The sequence below is a fragment of the Nicotiana tabacum genome, chromosome 1, assembly GCF_000715075.1.
Source record: "Nicotiana tabacum cultivar K326 chromosome 1, ASM71507v2, whole genome shotgun sequence".
Lineage (NCBI taxonomy): Eukaryota > Viridiplantae > Streptophyta > Magnoliopsida > Solanales > Solanaceae > Nicotiana > Nicotiana tabacum.
The window spans coordinates 154,656,580-154,672,890 of record NC_134080.1 but is presented as its reverse complement, the minus strand read 5'-3'; the positions used below and the strand labels follow the sequence as shown (position 1 = coordinate 154,672,890).

Sequence of the window (16,311 nt, the reverse complement as noted above, 5' to 3'; positions counted from 1 at the left end):
ATGGTCTTAATCACTTAAAATAATTGTGTTTTTAAAGTGACTTCCGCATACATCTATTAGGCATATAGATGGGTATTTATGTACGGGTTGGTCCACTCGAGTTGGATAGTATGTTGGGTGCTGATCACGTGGTCTTGGGTCGTGACAGATCAAAGATCAAATCACAAGTTGAACTTCTCTTAAGTTTAAGAACTTCTAAACTTCCAATCAAGTATTTGATTCAAGTATAAGCAATCGAGATTACATCCAAACTTTGCAGACAAGTTTCAAATAATAAAACAAACCATGCCAAGTTTCGAAACAACATTGAGTGCCTGATAATATTAAAGTCAACTATCGGTCAAACTTAAGAACGCTCAAATTCTTCCAATCGCCAACTTTTGGTTAAATAGGCTCAAAATCTTCTAGGGACCTCCAAATCCAAATCCGAACATACGCCCAAGTACAAAATCACTATACAAACCTATTGGAATTACCAAATCTCAGATTCGAGGTCGTTTACACAAAAGATAAATCATTGTCTGCTCTAGCAATTTAAGCATCCAAAATGATACTAGGTGTCCAAATGCACACTCAAAACATCCCAAAGACAAACAACCCAACCTCCTTGTCACAAAACAATAAACACACATACATAAAGCATTAAATAGGGGAATGGGACTCAAATACATACAATGACCGACTAAATCATTACAGGGGTCTACAATATAATAATCTGACTTAGATTACAAATAGCCATCAGCTCCGTAGAGAAGCTAAGAGTAATCTAAACATGGATAGAATGAATATTACTTCTTTGAGAATGAGCAGTGCCAAACATTCCTTCTTTTTGGATAGGAACATCTATAGATAGTTTACTTCTGATGTTCTATGATGATATATTTTTGGGAAAAGGTCCAAAATTACCCTTCTACTATGGTATACTATTTACTTCTGGCGTCCATTATACTTTTCGTCCAAATCTATTCCTACCGTTAACAAAGTTTGCATAATTGCCCCTAATCCTAATGTCCTTCCACTGTGGCACTCGGGCCCTTAAATAAATTACAATATCAGCATTAGAAGTAATTTAATCCTTAAATATATCTTGTGTTATTATTTATTTTTAAGATAAAGGGAATTTTGTGGGTCCCACTTAAGTTTAACTTTTTAACTCTTTCTTTTTCCTTCTCCCATTCTCCTCTATTTCCGGCGTTATCATCTTGATTGATTGAATTCAAAATTCATCGATCAACTTTGATTTCTATAGCAAACTCAGATCCTTTTTGTTATTATCATATACTCCCTCCGCTCTAGTTTATGTGAACCTATTTTTTTTGGTCCGTTCCAAAAAGAATGACCCCTTTCTAAATTTGGAAATAATTTAGCCTAAACTTACAATTCTATTCTTAATGAGAAGCTTTTATAACCACACAAATACTCTGAGCTCCTTTTTGACTTGTTTAGGACCACAAATTTTAAAAGTCTTCATTTTTTCTTAAACTTTGTGCCCAGTCAAATAGGTTCACATAAATTGGAACGGAGGGAGTATATAAAGAATGGGGTTTCACATCAATTTTGATTGATGTTGTTCCCAGCAAAAAGTACAAGATCGTAACAATAGATTAGATAACGATGAAAACCTCCATTACCACCCATGACAGTACCATACAACCACCAGCTTCTATCCCACCAGTACTAACATGGCCTCTAACTCGCGTTCATGATTTTAGGCAACCAAGTTTTTCTTAAGTTCTGGATTTTTTGGAAGAAAAGTGAAAGCAATGAAGATTTTGAGGTCGATAGAAGGAAGTTCTGCGACTAATAAAGGTTAAGATAAAAAAAATTCACTAATAATCTTTTGCTAAATGTAAGCGTGGTTCTTCACCGGTGGACATTTTTCCAGCAAGACCACCAGAGATGGAGGAGATTACTAGAATTTTCAGCCCATTCAGAAAATCTATCCACTCTCTTTCTAATTTCATCAGGAATTTAAATAATCCTTGATGGGTTTTAAAAGCTTTCAGCTTACGGTGGAAGTGGCTATGGCGTTACAGAAGTAGAAGAAGTGATATTAAAAAAAGAAAAAAAGAGAAAAGCAAAAGAAAAAAAGGAAAAAAATGAAAATTTCCCCTAACTCTATGGTAAATTTTCTATTTTAATAAATGCAATAACGAAGATATTATTAAAAGTGGTGATACAGACTCTACCTTGGCATTTTATTTGGTGGGATCTGCTGACTTGGCTGCTGACATGGACAAAATATTAGAGGGGCCAGTTGCCACAGTGGATGGACGCTAGGGTCAGGGGAAATTATGCAAACTTTATTAATGATAGGGATAGATTTGGACGAAAAGCTCGGAAATTTCATCATTTGATGGAGGGTGGATTGTACTGCTCTCATGCAGTGTAACCACGGCCTCCCGAACAAGGCGTTGTATCTCATGTCTCCTTCGATGACATGGAATTTGGCATTTTGGGTTATACACCGGGAAGGATTGAGGACTCGAGAGGCGGGTACGATTTGGTCAAATAGTCCGAGCTGCTATACCACCCTCGACTTGATAATATTGGCCGAGCTACCTGGATCCACAAGTACACGTTTAATTTGAAATGTATTTACAAGGAAAGAGATTACCAATGCGTCGTTGTGAGGCTAAGACAAGGTCTCGATGTCCTCGTCGCTAAAAGGGAGTCTCACTAATTCTTTTATTGTGGATATGACTATGTAATTCGCCTCCGAAGATTAATGACGAAAGGTTGGTTTGTTTATCTGCAATTGAAAAAATCAATATCGATTGGATCCGTTAATATGCATTTTTTCTTTCATCTGCTTAAACGATTGCCGTGAGTAAACTTATTGGAATAATTGGATTTCACTTAGTTACAAGCAAGAAATAATAATGAAGAAATGAAAATTTTAGAATTTTTTTGATTTTGCATTTTTCATTTTTATAATGTGAGAGCGTCCTCGGGTATGTAACCTCGAGTTCGCTTTTCTCTAGTGATGGATATTTTTGTTATTCTGATCATGGGTTCTTGTGGAGCATCGATGCCTCCTAAGATCATATGGATGACATGTTGTGGCTCATTTGTTTCATTCTTCTTGGTCGCCTCTCTTTCCCGGAACTAATTTTTGGCCCGGTCGCTGAGAAATTCTCGGAGGTGACATTTGCTAAGTAGTCGGGCTATTTCTTCCCGGAGTTGCCGGCAATCATCGGTCCTGTGATTATGTGTGTTGTGAAACTCACACATTAAGTTATGGTTTACGTTGCACTCTTTTATTTCGATCGGGTTTTTATCCCAAGAAGGTTTTATCGGCAAGGTTTTTAATGAGGCAGCATCTATATGCTACCTAAGGAAGACTCAATAAGTATTCAAGGCTTCTTTTCAATCAACCTTAAATACTAGGGGGCACCCCCCCAGAGGAACACCTCCTCGGAGAAGCCAAGATGTCCTGAACGGGGTCTCGATAGGAAAATAATGTACCGGGCCAAGTGGTCGAATGAACCGTGTCCGTATAGAATAACTGAGCCCTTAACAGCAAAAACATGTATACTTGTACCAAGTAATCAAAGAATACTTTCCAAAGCATTTCGCGTTTCGAAGAAGCTCGGTATTTTTGCAAAAACAGGCTCCAAAGCCAAAAAATGTCCCGAACACTCGGGGACTGGCATCAACAATTAGAAGCCGTATGACCTCTGGGTCAAAGCTTCAAACTCGTAAGCCCTCAAAGAGACAACAACAAGATTACAAAAATGGCTCCAAAGTCAAAAAAACGTCCCGAACACTCGAGGACTCGTGTCAACAATTCGAAGTCGTATGACACCTAGATCGGAGTTTCAAACTCGTAAGCCCTCAAAGAGACAACACCAAGGAACCAAAACTATACCAAGCAAGTTTACAAAAACGGATACAAAGCCAAAAAACCCAAACACTCAGGGACTGGCGTCGAAAACTCAAAAGTCACATGACCTCTGGGTCGAAAAATCCGAATTCGTAAGCCCTTAATAAGGCAATACCAAATTTACAAAAAATGGCTCCCGAGCCAGGAAATTTTCGACAACTCGGGGACTGTCGCCAATAGCCACCCCCATCAACTGATCAAAAACTCGAGGCCATAAGACCCTAAGCGGGAAACCTCGGTCTCGTAAGACCTACATAAGGCAACAAAAGTATTTATAAGACCTCAAGCAAGGCATGAACCATACTTGTACCAAGTAACCAAAACTGTAAGACCTCAAAGGCATGTAAAAACTATAAGACCTCAAAGGCATGTAAAAATTTGTAAGACCTAACAAAAGGCATAATCCTGACCTTAAAGTTAAATCTATATATCAAACTTGTAAGACCCCCTAAAAAGGCATACCCTCGATATAGACGCCGAAACTACTTCACTCGGGAACTGAAAGGCTCCAGCCAAACATAATGACTATGGTCATAAGGCTATACCAGCCAAACTAACGTGACTCGGGGACACCCGACCTTCGCTGTAAAATCACAGGCCTTCAATTACTTTGAAAGTACTTCGAAAAGAACCGTTTAAACAGGCTACCCTCGACATAGGCAAAGAGCTTCGACCATGTCAGCTCCAAACTATAGGCTTCGAGATACTCAGCCAGCAAGCCAAAATCTCTCGAGGTGCTCAATCATCGCCACATAAAAACTCACAATCGAGGTTCTACCAAACCGTAGAAGAGTCAGGAAAAACACAATCTCAAAAAGTCCTTAACGAGGAAAAATAAAGCCTATATTAGAGGTCGTACCGACCCAATGCGTAAGAGCCACTCCCGCCAGCCCATATAAAAGGTCGTACCGACCTAAAGCGTAAGAGCCACTGCCGCCAGCCCATACTAGAGGTCGTACCGACCCAGTACGTAAGAGTCACTGCCTCCAAACCATATAAAAGGTCGTACCGACCAAGCGTGTAAGAGCCTAAGGGCCAGCTTTAAATTCAAAAACTTAAGGGTCAAATGAGATCGACTCTAAACCCGACTCGGAGACTGAACCCAAAATAGTTACCTAAATATGCCTAAGAGCTAAAGCATAAGAGCTCAAACGTCGGCTATACTAAAAGGTCATACTGACCAAAGCGCGTAAGAGCCTACGGGCCAGCCTAATGAGCCCCAGGGCCATACTATGAATCTAAGGATTCCTTTTTACTCGAAAACCAATTCATCTGGCTAACGACTGACAAATATCAAGGCAAAAGGAAATGCATGAAAAATAAAATTGCGAGGCTTCCTTCTATACATGTACACGAGAGAATACAAGCTTCGTTTACAAAGTTCTTTGAAAGCAGTATACATAAAATAAGAAAGGAAGGGCCTAATCTATGTCCCCCTTGCCATCTTCGGCATCGGACAGAAGGAGCTTAGTACTATATTCTTCCGCCTCCGCCTGCTTTATCTCTTCCGAGAGGTCGAAGCCCCTGGCATGTATCTCCTCGAGGGTTTCCCTTTGAGATTTACACCTCACATACTCTGTATTCCTACTCTCCTGGTCGAGAGCCCCCTAGCTCAGCACGAGTGTTGGCAGCGTCCTTCAAATAGATAGCCACCTTATCAGCCTTATTTCACATTACTTTGGCTTCAGCCCGAGCATCCATGACTTCATCCTTCGCCTTTAGGAGCTCAAACTCGAGCCTTGAAATCATGTTCGTTCGGACCAAGCTATTCTCATGAGCATTGCGAAGTTGCATTTTGAGGGCAGAAGCCTTGGCCAAAGCGTCTTTCTTAGTCGACATATGGGTGTCCACCCGAGCCTTTAGCTCGTCACGCTCGCACTTGGCTTTACCAACTTCGCTCCTAAGGCATTCCAGGTCCTCCGTCTTTTTCTGCAACTGAAATAAACTGGACATTAGCCTCAGAAGGTAGAAGAAGAAATGCGCACTCTCTCGAAACAAACATTATCTGCTTCTCGACGTAGCTTTCATAGTTGAGACTTCGACTCGCCTCATACCGCAAGTGTTCCAACTTGTCTTCTCGTTCATCGAAGAGAATCCTGAGGGATTTCTCCACATCCATGGCTTCTTGTAACCTGGTGTCATGACGGAGCAAATTGGACTTGAGCTTGTTAAAATCCTATGAAAAAGAAACTCGATAAGAGAGAAAAATTACAAAACTATAAAATCAATATGGACGGCCAAAACTCACCTCAGAATAGAGCCGTTGAGCTTCCTCGAAAGTTGAGCGCACATCTACTATCTGGCTCCATCTACCCCGGTAGAACTGCTCTCGGTTGGGGATGATCGCTTAGTGTATGCGGCCCCTGACTTCGAACATCCCTCGAAGTACCTTCGATGGGAGAAGAAGTCGGTGGCAGAAAACCATGATTCCTCTAGGTGACTTTGACGAGAAAAGAAGATGACAACGGAGGTGGAACCATTTTTCTAAAGCCAGAGATCTCGGGCGCAACAGGCTCAGCCGACATATCCTCTCCGAGCCCCCGGCCTGGACTCGTCTTGCTATAAGAACCATCGCCCTGCAAAGTCCCTTTTTCTTATTACTATCATTCCGTAGCCCAGAAGTTGATGATCCTTCTCCCTCTCCAAGAAAGCACGGTCTCACCTCAAAGGACTCCCTGATGCCTACAATGACGGGGTTAGTACTCGTAAAACATAAGTTCTTTTAAAAAAAAAGGAGCAAATCACATAGCACGTACCGTGGTGTTTGGCCTCCCATCTACCCTTAGACAAAGCTCACCAGTTACGCTCATTATAAGTCGAGTGAGTCGCCAGCTTCCGAGCCTAATCCATCAGGTTAGGGACCTCGCACGACGTCCATGAAATTATTGTAGAAAAGAAGAAAGGCGCATTTACGGAACCCGCCTACGCCATAAGCAAAACCACAAAGGCACAAGTATATCACTTACGTGTAAAATTCCATTCTTCGGGAAATGGCAAAAACTCCAAAGGGATAATATTGACAGTTCGTACTCGGATGAATTGGCTCATCCATCCCCGATCCCCGTTTTCTTCATCATCTACAACGAAAGGCGTGATGTATCGGCATCATAGGGTCAGCAGACCCCGATGGTGAAAAGGCCGATACAACCTGATGAGATGACTAAGAGTGAATTCAAGCCCTGCTTCTTCTGCACAGAACCTCATCATCAACACTATCCTCCAAAATGACGGGTGAACCTACGCCAAGTTAACCTGGTACTTTCGACAGAAGTTGAGCACAACCCTATCAGAGGGGGGGCAGCATAAAGGGGTACGTGTACACGTTTAAAAACCCCTCGGCATGATCCATGATGCTCTCTTTCGGGGAAGGTACCCGCAGTACTACCCTTTCCCCCCATCCGCAATCTTTCCTTACTGACTCAAGGTGCCCCTCTCCTAGTAAAGAAATAAACTTCGAGGCATACTCCCAATGACTCCGAGCATTTTGGTTCAAAAAGCCTTCAAGGGCGGAACTCCCCTCTCCTTGCCAAGCGGACCCTGGTGTAGCAGACATAACTGTGGTAAAACTAGGGAATTGGAGCGAGAATTCGAGCAAGGGCTTCAAAGTTGAAATGGTGAAAGGCCTAACGCAGGAAAGAAAATCTCTATAGATGAGGATAACTACTCGGAATAACGGAATCCTCAAAAGAAGGAATACAGCCCTATATGTGAAGAAAGCAGCGACTATCCGCCTGCCTTAAAAGGCCAATTAAATATGCTGACTAAGCCATTTTTTGCTTTTTGAAGATGTACCAGGGGAATTACCCTAGTCGCTTCATAAACATGTCATGCAATTGACGTTGCCTACGATATTTCGGGGATCAAAAACCCCCGCATCATTACAAGCCTCGAGATGGTACCCAATGTCAAGGACCTCTATCAAGAAGAAGATAGGCTTTAAGAAGCCATTGATATCATTACAAGCCTCTAGAAGGTACCCGATCTCGAGGACCTCTATCAAGAAGAAGATAGGCTATAAGAAGCCATTGACATCATTATAAGCTTTGAGATAGTACCCAATCTCGAGGACCTCTGTCAAGAAGAAGATAGGCTCTAAGAAGCCATTGACGTCATTACAAGCCTCGAGATGGTACCCGATCTCGAGGACCTCTGTCAAAAAGAAGATAGGCTCTAAGAAGACATTGACATCATTACAAGCCTTGGGATGGTACCCGATCTCCAGGACCTCGATCAAGAAGAAGATAGGCTCTAAAGAGCCATTGGTGTCATTACAAGACTCGAGATGGTACCCGATCTCGAGGACCTCTGTCAAAAAGAAGATAAGCTCTAAAAAATTACTCATATGGGCTTGACCTCGAGGTGGTACCCTAACTCGAGGATTTCTGCTATTGTAAGTACGGGTCATTCACCCGACCCTCCGGACCTCGAGCTACCTGAGTCCTCGGGTCAAGTTAAAACCGTCCTCTCGATTACCTTAACCTAGGGACCATCTAAATCCGGGTGAGTCCTCATCTGGGATCTATCTACAATGCCTTAAGGCTATCTTCACTCTGAGTTCAAAACAAGTTTCCAGGTCGCCCGAGCTTGAGCGAACTCTCACTCAGGGACTGCCCTTGAAAGCCTAAAGGTTATCTTTATTCTCAGACGTCCAAGCAAGTTCCCCTTCGAGGACTACCACCAGGGCCTAAAAGGCTAAGTTTCGTTCTAAAATTTTTGAAGCTTTATTCTCACTCAACCCAAAATCGGGGGCCCCGACGGCCCGAGTTTATCCAATTCGGGATCGGTTCAAAGAACGATAGAGGGTTCCATAGGGAATCATGTTAATCAATCAAGAGCCAGAGAAATACTTACACCTGGGCTCGGTATTCGTACCGATCGGTAGAGTCATACATTCAGATTCTTCACAAACGCAGATAAAGGGAAATATAGCATAAATTAGAGACAAATTGAAGAAACATCTTTGTATCCATAAACGCTGATTACAAAAAGCCCGTGAAAGGACCTTACACATGATTACAAAAGTCCACGAAGGGTCCTTACACAGAAATAGAGAAGCTAAAGTAACAAATAAAGATCTAATCTACTCTCGTGGGCATATCCTCGGGAGCAATGCCTTCGAGAACCGTCTTCTTCGGGGATTCATCTAGGCCTTCCCAACAGCGTCTTCAAGGACGAGGAAGAGGCAGTAAAATGATGCAGAAAAAGATGAAGAAAAAGTCGTGGCCCGCCAAAGAGCCAAAGCTTTTACCAGGCCAAGAAAATCACGACCCAATAGAAGACTTGGCGAGCATCGGCCTTACCTGCATGACTACTTTGAGTCCACTTCTTGGAACATTGTGCCGTTCAAGTTAGTGGCCGGTAGTGCCACTTCACCCCACAGAAAGCAAAAGGGATGATGTCCCACACCAGGTCATAGTAGGGAGGTGAGCAGCAGTGTAAAGTCCGAACATCTTCCTGAGCAGTGGTGCAGAGTCCAAATATCATCCTGAGTTGTAAGAAATCAGCACCTGTATCTCATCGCCTCGAGCCAATGACGACAGCAGTAACAACAACAACAACAACAGAAACAACAAGTTAGTTCAATCCCGCTCGAAAAAGACAGCTTTGAGAAAAAGCCATTGCGTAGCTGGTGAAAAGGCTGTCGCATGGCCCTACGACCATAGGCGTTAAACATGAGAAATAAAATTGGAGGGGGGCGATGAGAAGAAAGGAGTTAAAAAATGGTGAAGAATGATTGAGCAAAGTTTTGATTCAAGAAAGCTTCCATTTATAGAGAGAGGGCAGCACAACCAACATGCGCAATCAATATTTTTGGGTGACGGATCGGCAACAACATTATTACTTTGAAAAAATAAACTAATGGCGTAATGAGTGTTCATAGGAAAACGTATTGATGGGACGTCTCAGTTATCACAAAAGATGATGTCATATGCGTGACATCATCACAAGAGGCTCGAAGAGATCGGTGTCAGAGCTGTTTCTTATCATTTTTATCTAAGAAACGAGGGGACTATATGTATACGATAAAATCAGAGGGACCAATTTTTGGTCATTACGATGTTTCATAAGCATGTTTCCAAAGCCTCGGGACGGACTTCGATATCCATGCCCAGGGGTTTATTGACAACGACCTCGGGGCAATATGAATCGATAGTCATGGTAAGAAAGTGGGCAGTCCCCAAGGCACACGACTAGAGCTGACCTAGTCTATTTGGCTAGTTCAAGTCCGTACTATAGCATTAAATAGTTGTACTAACCATATATCTTGGTAATAAAAGCATTTATACTATGTTGGAATTCCCCCTCATATATAAAGGGGATCCTTGTTATTTGATGTTCAATATTGAATACACAAGAACATTCTCTCTACTCTCTAACATTTTCTCTTGATCCCATTACTTGCATTTATTGCTTATATTCATTGTGTTCTGTTTATTGTTCTTCATTTATTGCTCATAAAAGGCTTCCATCAAAGCTATCATAACTGTTAACCCCTCCTCGATTGCTCCTAGCCGAGCATCCGACTCGACCTCGAGGCCCGTATACGCCAGCTCAAGGCCCCGATTTCCAGCCCTTCGGTTTGGTCATTATACTATCTACAAGCTCTTATCTCATTTTCTAATATCTTGCATAACATCTATTGCCTAAAGAACTAACATAAAAATAGATCACGTATTATTAGAATCACAAAATCAAATCTAATTGTAATTACCATTTTCAAGGTAAACATACCTTAACTACTAGGTGGCGACTCTACACTCTAAATAATCTTCTAGAGTAAAGTACTATATGTTGTTTTGACTTGTGCAAAATAGGGTGCAACACAATATGTTTACCATAATTGGGTTTTCCTATTCTTAGAAGGAAATATATATCTCTCATATTTAGCTAGTCACTTTCTTGGATGAAAATATTTGAACTTCTATAAATTGAGGATTCTTCCTTCTCATTCACTATCATCCATATTATAGCCATAAGGGGTTCGAGAGTCTTGTTTGGGGGGAGAACTTTTCGGGATAAATGTTAGTGTGTTATTTGTGTTTGCCTCTTCGTAAGGTTGTCCTCTCAATATTTTGTACTCTCTTTTATATTGTGAATTGCTCATCTCCATTTGTGGACGTAAGCCAATTGATCGAACTGCGTTAAATTTTTGAGTCTCTTTTGGTATATTTCTGTTCTGCTGTCTGATTTATTGTTGTTCAAGTGTTACTTTACTAGCTTCCGCATGATACCAGATTATTTCAATTCTAACATCAACTTGTAATAATTTAATTTGCCAACTGCAAGTAATATAAAAGGGATATATGACAGATAACTTGGGTATTGGGTGGTTTTTCTCTCATTTTTGTTTTTCCTTTTCCCGTCGTCTTATTTTTTTTATTATACCTTTTGTCTCAATTTATGTGATTAGTTTGAATTTCGAAAATTAAATTTCTTAATTTTAATCGTAAAATAAGACATAAAATATTTAAAGTAAATAAAACTTATATATTTGAAAACTACAAGTATTATAATTTATAGTAATTAACAATCCAAAATATATAAAAGACAAATAAAAGAGTTACAGTAAGAAAAAAGACTCTTAATAATTCAAACCGCATTTAATTAATTAGAATAACGGAAATATTATTTAAAATGTGTAGGTTGTCATACATTGACAAGTCGGTAGTTGGAAATGAAACTCTGTCAAAACCTAAAAATTCTTTTTTTTCTATGGTAAGACTTTGGACTCTCGCATTTATTGTCACTTTCGAAAAGATCTTCCATATTAATTCAGAATAAAACACCGATAGCCCGGCCAGGCCCGGCCCGCTCCATTTTACAATCGGGAAGTAGCAGAAGAAGCCTATTCTAATTTTCCATAATAAGATGCAAGAAAAAAGGGCTAAAATTTTGAAAAAGAAGCTCTGTGCCTCACTAAATACCAACTCTACAATCCACCTATAAGGTCCCATCTTTGATCTATTCCGAACCAACTCAGCCATCCAAAACTTGTTCTTTTGTCTTTATGTTTTTAGACTCTTCCCTCCTTGTCAGTTGCGGGTCCCTTCTTTTCCCTGTATTTGTATACTAGTAGTAGTATCTGATAACTCTCTTTCTCATTGCCAGCCAACTCTCTTCCCCATTCCCATCTCAAAACAAAAAGCTTGCACCTTTCTAGACTCCTTTTTAATCCACAAGAAAAAACTTGCCATTTTTCAGAAGAACCCATCAACCGAGTCCTTTGAAAAGAGTAGAATATACCTTTAATCTCTCTTGATTTCTCATTGGTTCCCTTCTGTTTCCAAGATTTACCAAACCCATCGTTTCCTCTAAAAAACAAAAATCACTCGTAATCCAAGTAGAGATTATCAATATAGGAAGAAGTTGATATTTTTTCTTTTCTTGGGATCCATTACTGAGCAAGCCTCTCATTCTAAACCACCCAACTTCCTCTAGTAGTAGAGAGATAAGAATAGGTATACACACATTTTGATTGAGGGATGAGAGAATTGTGGACAACGCTGGCATCAATGATGGGGGTATGGGCTTTCAGTCAAAGCCTCCTTCAAACAGTTTTCCCAGCAGAAGTCCGTTTTGCGTCCCTCAAATTCATCCATCGCATCTGCAACTGGTTCTCTGCCTATTGCTACTATGACATAACGGAGATCGACGGCGTTAATACGAATGAGCTTTACAACGCCGTTCAACTCTACCTGAGCAGCTCTGCCTCCATCACCGGGAATCGCCTCAGTCTCACAAGGGGACTCAATTCCAGCAGCATCACTTTTGGGCTGTCCAATAACGATTCCCTCATTGACACATTCAATGGTGTTAAAGTCCTGTGGGAACACGTGGTCATCCCAAGGCAGGCCCAGACATTTTCATGGCGTCCGCTCCCAGAAGAGAAAAGGGGTTTCCTCCTACGTGCCAAGAAGAAAGACAAAGCAGTGGTGTTGGGCTCTTATCTGGATTTTGTCATGGAAAAGGCAAATGAAATTAGGAGGAAAAACCAAGATCGGTTGCTGTACACGAATTCACGTGGGGGTTCACTTGATTCCAGAGGCCATCCTTGGGAGTCGGTACCCTTTAAACATCCCAGTACTTTTGATACACTTGCTATGGATCCTCACAAAAAGGCTGAGATTATGGCAGATCTTTTGGATTTTGCGAATGGAGAATCTTTTTATCAGACAACTGGGAGGGCTTGGAAAAGGGGTTACCTTCTTTACGGACCACCAGGGACAGGCAAGTCTAGCATGATTGCTGCCATGGCCAATTTTCTTGGTTATGATATTTATGATCTTGAATTAACCGAGGTCCACACTAACTCCGAGCTCAGGAAGTTGTTGATGAAGACGAGTTCTAAATCTATCATTGTCATTGAGGATATTGATTGCTCTATCAATTTGACTAACAGGAAAAATAATAGCACCCATTCATTCTCACCTCCAGGAGCAGGAGCAGGAGCAGGGAGCAATGAAGACGGTGGGAATACTATAACTCTTTCTGGTTTGTTAAATTTTACTGATGGTTTGTGGTCATGTTGTGGCACTGAGAGGATATTTGTGTTCACAACTAATCACATTGAGAAGCTTGATCCTGCACTGTTGAGGAGTGGGAGAATGGACATGCACATTCACATGAGTTATTGCTCTTTTGCCGCACTCAAGATTCTCTTGAAGAATTACTTGGGATACGACGATGATGATGTGGAGAAGCAACTTCTTGAGCAATTAGAGCAAGTAATTGAAAAAGCTGAAATGACACCTGCTGATATAAGTGAGGTGTTAATCAAGAATAGGAGGAATAAAAACAAGGCTGTTTGGGAATTGCTAGAAGCTTTGAGGACAAGGGCTGAGAGGAATGATGCTGTAAAATCAAGTGCGGACGATGAAGAGCAAGAGAAAAGGGCATTAGAGAGTCCTAAAGAAGCAAAGTGTGACGAGGAAAAAGAATCATCAGGATGACAAGGTACATTAGTAAGTGATATTACAAGGGTTAAAAAAATACTATTAAAATTTTGCTTCTTTAAATCTTTGTGGAGGGAAAGAAGAGACAATAAAATTTGCTATTCATGACACATTTTTTTTAGTGAATGGGCTTGAAAGAAAGGTGGGGATTGAGGGGTTCAAATAGGCAAAACATGAATTGACTGTAAGACAAAGGCATTGTTCTACTATTGCTTGGTTTAGTTTAAGTCTATTTTGAAACATACAAAAAATAATGGAACCAAAGTATGATTTGTCGATTTACATGTGGTGTGTTTTGTTATGTTAGTTCATTTTTGTCGCCCTGGAAATGGCTACATTAGCATATGAGTTTCATATTTCAAAATAATGCTTGAATAATAATGTGATAATGATCCTTCGGTTCGGTGTGCAGCTCGTTAATATTTAAATTTTGTTAGCTGGCTGGGATTTGAGTGAACCCTTCAAGCACATGGGGCTGATGTACTTTCTGATTGGGAATTTGGAACTTAAGATTACCAAAATCTTTTATTTTTCTTTCAATCATTTTGAAAAGGACATGTTTCTTTTTGAGTTGGCTATGAAAGTTACTCCCTCCATCCAAAACAGTCAGCGTTTTACAATAATAATATATTTATAATACAAAATTGTCTTAAAATGTTATATTTGAAAAATTCGTCAACGAGAGTACCGTTATACTTACTAAAATGACTATCCATTCAATCAAATTAAAATGTTTTTTCATTTTCATTGTTGAAAAGTTACAGATATGTATTGTATAAAGCAAAAGGGATTAACATGTCAGTTTCATGTTTTTCGATAATAGAATAAGGTATTTCCTATTCCCTACATTTTTAATTTATATGAGCCTATTCACGTTTAAAAAGAAATGAAGTTCTTTAAAACTTATGGTTCTAAACAAGTTATAACATTTTTGTGTGACTACAATTCTTTTGAAACTTATAGTGTTAAGCATGACAGAGTATTTGTGTGGCTATAAAAGTTTCTCATTGAGGCTAGAATTGAAAGTTTAAGTTTAGTTGTTTTCATTAGAAAATAGTCACTTTTTTTGGAACGGACCAAATAGAAATAGATTCACGTAAACTGGAAGAGAGAGATTAAAGTTATAACTTATAAATAATCATTACTTAGTGAAAGATCAAAATGTAACTGCTAAATCTAGGGGCAGATTCATGGGTCGGGTTCACGTGAACTCATGCTCTCCTCCCTAAATAAATTATACAACACTATTACGTTCTTAGTTTCTTCTTATATTTCTACATGTCATTCCAAGGTCAACTAGTACTTTGGTGTAGCGGTGGTTGAGTGCATTGTTGCTTTGCCAGGTTAAGTGGTAGATCCTTTGGTGCTGTCTTTTTAAAAATAAAATTTACGCTTTTTAAACTTACTAGTTTTAGGATACGCTTTTTACGCTTTTTAAACTTACTAGTTTTAGGATACGCTTGTTGTGCGTGTATTCTATTTCAATGAATATAAATTTTAAAAGATTATATAAATAATCTATTAAAACTTGTGTTAGAGTTATAAAATTAAAATTAATAAAAGTGTAAGTTTCTAAACAATATTGATCCTAATTAGCTAACTTTCAACGAAAGAAGAAACTCTTAAGACAAAAATATAATTATGCTATTTCTATAATCAATAAGAAATGTCATATGAATTATTTCCAACATATTAGAAAAGACTAAATTACTATTGCAAAAGATATTATTCAATTGCCATATTTTTTTATTAATCTACTCTTTCTTTGTTTTGGAGTGAGGTTTCTTTCTTCGTTCAAGCACATAACCAAATGCATGTGAATATTTTCTTTTGTGGAAGTAAGAGTTAAATTATAATGGAATTGCTTACTGCTAAAGGATTCTAAAAGGACTATATTAATCTATGAGCGAAAAATATAGAGCTTATGTTAAAAAAATTCCTATGCTTTGCACGAAATTAGTTACACCCCTAAACAAATTATATTCTTAGTTATCCCCGAAGTTGGCTATTTGATAGTTGTTACTCCTGGACATTGACGTGGTAATGTGCATGGATATATATACTCCTTTAGGCATATGAAGAAAAATTTAAAATTAACTTTAAGATGCAATATTTTTCAATCATTAATATAATTGTTTATTTGTTAGAATATAATTGTGTATTTGTTCTTGCTTCATCTTAATATACAATGCATACTTTATCTAACTTTGTATTTTAATTTCTTTTTTTTTTTTAAATGTAATGGCTATTTGATCCAATTGTATGGTATTTTATTTTTTGGGGCTAAATTTGTAAAAACTTAGCTGGAGTTTTGCCATAAATAAAAATAGTTTTAGCTAAAATAATAAATTAGTAATTGTGTATTATTTTTATTATTTTTTGTTAGATGCAAATGACTATTTGAATTGTTTATTTTATTTTCGGGTCAAATCCAGAAAAAAAATTGGCAAGAGCTTTATTATTTTATTGCTT

General features: G+C 39.2%; 1 protein-coding gene across 1 annotated transcript; it reads left to right on the top strand.

The window, feature by feature from the left end:
• Positions 1-11,697: 11,697 nt before the first annotated feature.
• On the top strand, positions 11,698-14,121 carry LOC107762150 (AAA-ATPase At5g57480-like). The gene has a single exon (XM_016580479.2). It carries the CDS (start codon positions 12,370-12,372, stop codon positions 13,834-13,836), a length of 1,467 nt encoding a protein of 488 aa, XP_016435965.1. The 5' UTR covers positions 11,698-12,369; the 3' UTR covers positions 13,837-14,121.
• Positions 14,122-16,311: the final 2,190 nt, after the last annotated feature.

Excerpts from the sequence above, each read along its gene's own strand:
- LOC107762150 (XM_016580479.2), top strand. The coding sequence starts at position 12,370 with ATGAGAGAATTGTGGACAACGCTGGCATCAATGATGGGGGTATGGGCT.